The sequence below is a fragment of the Palaemon carinicauda genome, chromosome 1, assembly GCF_036898095.1.
Source record: "Palaemon carinicauda isolate YSFRI2023 chromosome 1, ASM3689809v2, whole genome shotgun sequence".
Taxonomy (NCBI): Eukaryota; Metazoa; Arthropoda; class Malacostraca; order Decapoda; family Palaemonidae; genus Palaemon; species Palaemon carinicauda.
Window position 1 is genome coordinate 304,549,293 of NC_090725.1, and position 5,000 is coordinate 304,554,292.

The following is a 5,000-nucleotide window of genomic DNA, read 5'->3' on the forward strand; positions in this document are numbered from 1 at the left end:
GGGAAAGGAAACAAGTAAAAATAAAATATTTTAAGAACACTAACAACATCAAAATAAATATTTCATATATATATATATATATATATATATATATATATATATATATATATATATATATATATATATATATATATATATATATATATATATATATATATATGTGTGTGTGTGTGTGTAATAAATCCAAAAAACCTTTTACTTACTTTTGAAAATCCGATGTTCGGGCGTTGGACTGTGGTTTTGATCTTGCTGTTTGAAAACTGAAAAGAGAAAATTTCAACTTGAAAGGAAAATAAATACAAATATTATAGGAGGTTTTTGCATATTTGCATAATGAAAATACTACAATTTCAGAAGAAAATGTACTTATTTGAAAAAAAAATAATATTAAGTTTGATTTGGAATTTGATTTGTTCAAACGATAATTCTTAGGATTTGGATGGCAATCCATAAGTAGGTATGTTTACATGTATATACAGTACACCATCATACGTAGATATGTATATGTATATATAGTACGCCTACACACATAGGTATGTATACATATATACAGTATACCTCCTTACGTAGTTATGTATACATGCATATACAGTACACCTCCTTACATAGTTATGTATACATGCATATACAGCACACCTCCATACGTAGATATGTATAAAAGTATATACAGTAAACCTCTATACGTAGGCATGTATATATGTATATACAGTATACTTCCATATGTGGATATGTATAAATGTATATACAGTACACCTCTATATGTAGGCATGTATATATGTACATATAGTATACTTCCATACGTAGATATGTATAAATGTATCAACAGTACACTTCTATATGTATATATGTATACATGTATATACAGTATACTTCCATACTTACGTATGTATAAATGTATATACAATACACCACCATACATAACTAAGCATACATGTATATGCAGTACACCTGTATCAATGAAACAAGTGTACGTGCGTACACATGTTCAAGAGAGCAAGGTGAGGGAGACAGAGGTCGTTAGGTCGGCCACAAGTAGCAAACCGCAAAAAGCCCTTAAAATTCGTCTAAATATCTCCCACTTTGTTATCTATTCTTTCTTCCATTCTTTCTTCCATTCTTTCTTTGACGTTGGCCTCGACTCATTGTTTCTCTCTTTCTTAGTCTTATTTTTTTATTAATTTCCTATGATCTTTATCTTTTTGTGGTTTCTTTTAATGTTGTTTTTATATGAACTTTTTAATGGAAAGAAAATATTTATTTTGGGACTTGAAATTTTTGACGCTTAGGGTTATAGAATTTAAGTTTTCAACGTTAGTAAAAAGTGTTACTTCAAAAGAACTACAAAAATAATGAATAAAACAATAAATAAATAAGAAAATAAATTAATAAGCATGTGATTGAGTTGATGGATGATGTAGAAACGAATGAATTTATAAAACAATAATGAATTAAATAAATAAGAAAATTAATTAAATCAGCAAATAAATAGGTTAATGGATGAGGTAAATGATAAAACAATAATGAATTAAGCCAATAAATACAAAAATAAAAGAAATAAATAAGCATATGAATAGATTAATGGATGAGGTAATTGATAAAACAATAATGAATTAAGCCAATGAAGAAATAGAATAAATTAATAAGCATATGAATAGATTAATGGATGAGGTAATTGATAAAAACAACAATGAATCAGGCAAAAAAAAAAAAAAAAAAAAAAAAAAAAAAAAAAAAAAAAAAAAAAATGAATAAAGTTAACGCCGATGCCTTACCTTGATGGAAGTAATTACTCTTCCTGACGTAGACGCAGACGAGGGCCATCAGCTGTAGTTGCGAGAGCCTCTGGCGTGTTGAGGGCGGGAGGGGCAATAGATCGCGCAGCTGTCCGATCTCCGCGTTGATCATGTCCCGCCTCATCTTGGAGGCGCCCTTGGTGGACTTCGTCCCGTCGAAACTGAAGGCCAGAGGAAGAAATGTAAACAAAAAACGAAGCTTTTCTGACATGGACAAAGCGTGAGAGGTGTCAGGAGAAAAGGATAAACTTAAGAAATCTAATCAAGAATTTATACGAGAAAGAAAGGATGAGACGCTTGGTGGACTTCGTCCCGACGAAGCTGAGGGGAAGAAGAGATGTAAACAAAAACGAAGCTTTTCTGACATGGAGAAAGCGTGAGAAGTGTCAGGAGAAAAGGATAAACTTTATTAAGAAATGTAAACAAGAATTTATACGAGAAAGAAAGGATGAGACCTTTGATGGACTTTGTCATGTCGAAGCTGAGGGCAAGAAGAAGAAGAAGAGACGTAAACAAAAACGAAGCTTTTCTGACATGGAGAAAGCATGAGAGGTGTCAGGAGAAAAAGGATAAACTTTATTAAGAAATCTAAGAAAGAATTTACAAGAGAAAGGAAGGGAGACCCCCTTGGTGGACTTCGTCCCGTCGAAGCTGAAGGCAAGAAGAAGAGACGTAAACAAAAACGAAGCTTTTCTGACATAGAGAAAGCGTGAGAGGTGTCAGGAGAAAAGGATAAACTTTATTAAGAAATCTAATCAAAAATTTATACGAGAAAGAAAGGATGAGACGCTTGGTGGACTTCGTCCCGACGAAGCTGAGGGGAAGAAGAGATTGTAAACAAAAACGAAGCTTTTCTGACATGGACAAAGCGTGAGAGGTGTCAGGAGAAAAGGATAAACTTAAAAAACTAATCAAGAATTTTTACGAGAAGAAAGGATGAGACGCTTGGTGGACTTCGTCCCGACGAAGCTGAAGGCAAGAAGAAGAGACGTAAACAAAAACGAAGCTTTTCTGACATAGAGAAAGCGTGAGAGGTGTCAGGAGAAAAGGATAAACTTTATTAAGAAATGTAAGGAAGAATTTACAAGAGAAAAAATTACAGAGACCCTTGGTGGACTTTGTCTCATTGAAGCTGAAGGCAAGAAGAAGAAATGTAAACAAACACGAAGCTTTTCTGATATGAAGAAAGCATAATATGTGTCAGAAAACAGCGTTAGCCTTTAAGAAATCTAAATAATAATCTAGAAGAGATAGATGTGGGGAGAATGTTTTCCAAGGAGATTCCTAATAAATCGTCTAAAGATAAGAAAAACATTAATGATGTAAATAAAATGTAAATTGCTCTCGTTCTTATGAGTTTGTTGTTAAATGAATAATCATGTTCATGTTAAAATTCCGCAAATAATTTGTATACATATAGTCTCTCTCTCTCTCTCTCTCTCTCTCTCTCTCTCTCTCTCTCTCTCTCTCTCTCTCTCTCTTTTAAATACCTACTAAATGATTAGATCCGATAACTGTTGACAAACGATTAGCCAGTCAGTTTCTGGGGTGAACAACGAAGCCCTTAAGACGAATGGCTGGATTAACGAAGATGACGAATAAAGAATAACGATTAATGACTTGGGGGAGATCGCTAGCCAGGATGGGAATGAGGCTAGTTCACAAGCGCCCTTGAGAGCAAACAAAATTTCCCAGAAATAGGGACGTTAAGTGTGGCGCTATTATTAATTATTAATGATTGTTATTGTTATTGTTATTGTAATTATTATTGTTATTGTTAGAGTTATTGTTGTTGTTGTTGTTGTTGTTGTTGTCAATACTGCCCTATTTGGAAAAACAGGATACTATAAGCCCAAAAGCTTAGCTAATAATAATAATAATAATAATAATAATAATAATAATAATAATAATAATAATAATAATAATATCAGTCCACACAGAACATCCAACAGACGTGAAATCTGTGAAATCCCATTAATACTGGCTTAAAAAGTCTGTTTTCTGCTAGCACCGTCACCCACTTAAACGAGCCTTGAGAGCTATAATTATGGCACGTTATCAAGGGAATTGCTTCGCCCTTATCTCACTGAGGGAAAGACGAAGGGAGGAGGAGCAAGTGATGGATGGGAGGGAAGAGAGGGAAACGAAGTGAAAGATATGGAAGTGGAAGGATAGAAAAAGAGAAAGGAAGGGAGATGAAAGACGATAGTAATGAGAGTAAAAGACTTCTTATTTTGATTATCCTTTACGGCACTTTATAAGGAAGAGAAGCACACGAGTAGACATGAAGAATTAGTGGATCAAAATACTATATGAGTAAATAAGCTTTTAACTGGGCTCCATAAGGAACCAGAAAAGTTGGAAGACCCAGGCATATATGGCTGAGAACTTAGAAACGGGAAGTAGATGATGATTGGAGAGTAATTAATTTAAAAGCACAAGAAAGAGACGTCTGGCGAAATTTAAGGACAATTCACCTGTATACCGGAGAGAGAGAGAGAGAGAGAGAGAGAGAGAGAGAGAGAGAGAGAGAGAGAGAGAGAGAGGAGAGAGAGAAAGAGAATAAATTCATAACTAGAAAATGAAAATTTAACTATAAAACCAACCATTTTTTTTTTTGCAAAGAATTAATGAGTTTTCTCACATGCGAATTGAAATAATTGGGAATAGATTTTTTATCTCACCACCTCATGTCATTTGAGACCAAACACCAAAAAAATACCAAGAGGCGCTCCCATCAAGCGAAAGACACAAAGAAGAGAAAAGATAAAACTATTAACCATCTCGAGTGACTCTTTCCACGTATAATACATATTCAGAGTCGTCACCGGCATCCACAAGGTTAAAAAGGCCTCTGTGGTATTTCATTGTTTCTAGAAGAAAGAGAAAATAGACAAGAAGAAGCAGAAGAGGAGGAGGAGGAGGAGGAGTAGATGGAATAGTCTTCTTTCCTTTCCTGGTTTCACCTGGCCTCACTCATCGGAGACCTTTACAACCGCACTTCCTACCGACTGCAGACTCATTAGTCGTGGTTCCTTTGCTTTTCTGAATGGCGAACCCCACAAGGCTGCCTCCAGGTGTGTCGCGCCCTCCCTCCTACCGCGCCCTCGAAACGTCAGGTCACCTCTAATGGAGAGTGACATAGAATATGCCACCAGACACACTGCGGGGAACTCCTTTTATCCTGTTTTCTGGTCCCGATTGTCG

The 5,000-nt window shown here is 34.9% G+C and overlaps 1 protein-coding gene across 1 annotated transcript in view; it reads right to left on the minus strand.

Moving 5' to 3' along the window:
* Positions 1-5,000, minus strand: part of LOC137658536 (PAS domain-containing protein cky-1-like) — a 72,984-nt gene that overhangs the window by 24,005 nt on the left and 43,979 nt on the right. The window contains 3 exon segments of the mRNA XM_068393369.1: positions 204-224; positions 226-260; positions 1,773-1,954. Coding sequence (XP_068249470.1) covers positions 204-224; positions 226-260; positions 1,773-1,954 — 238 coding nt within the window.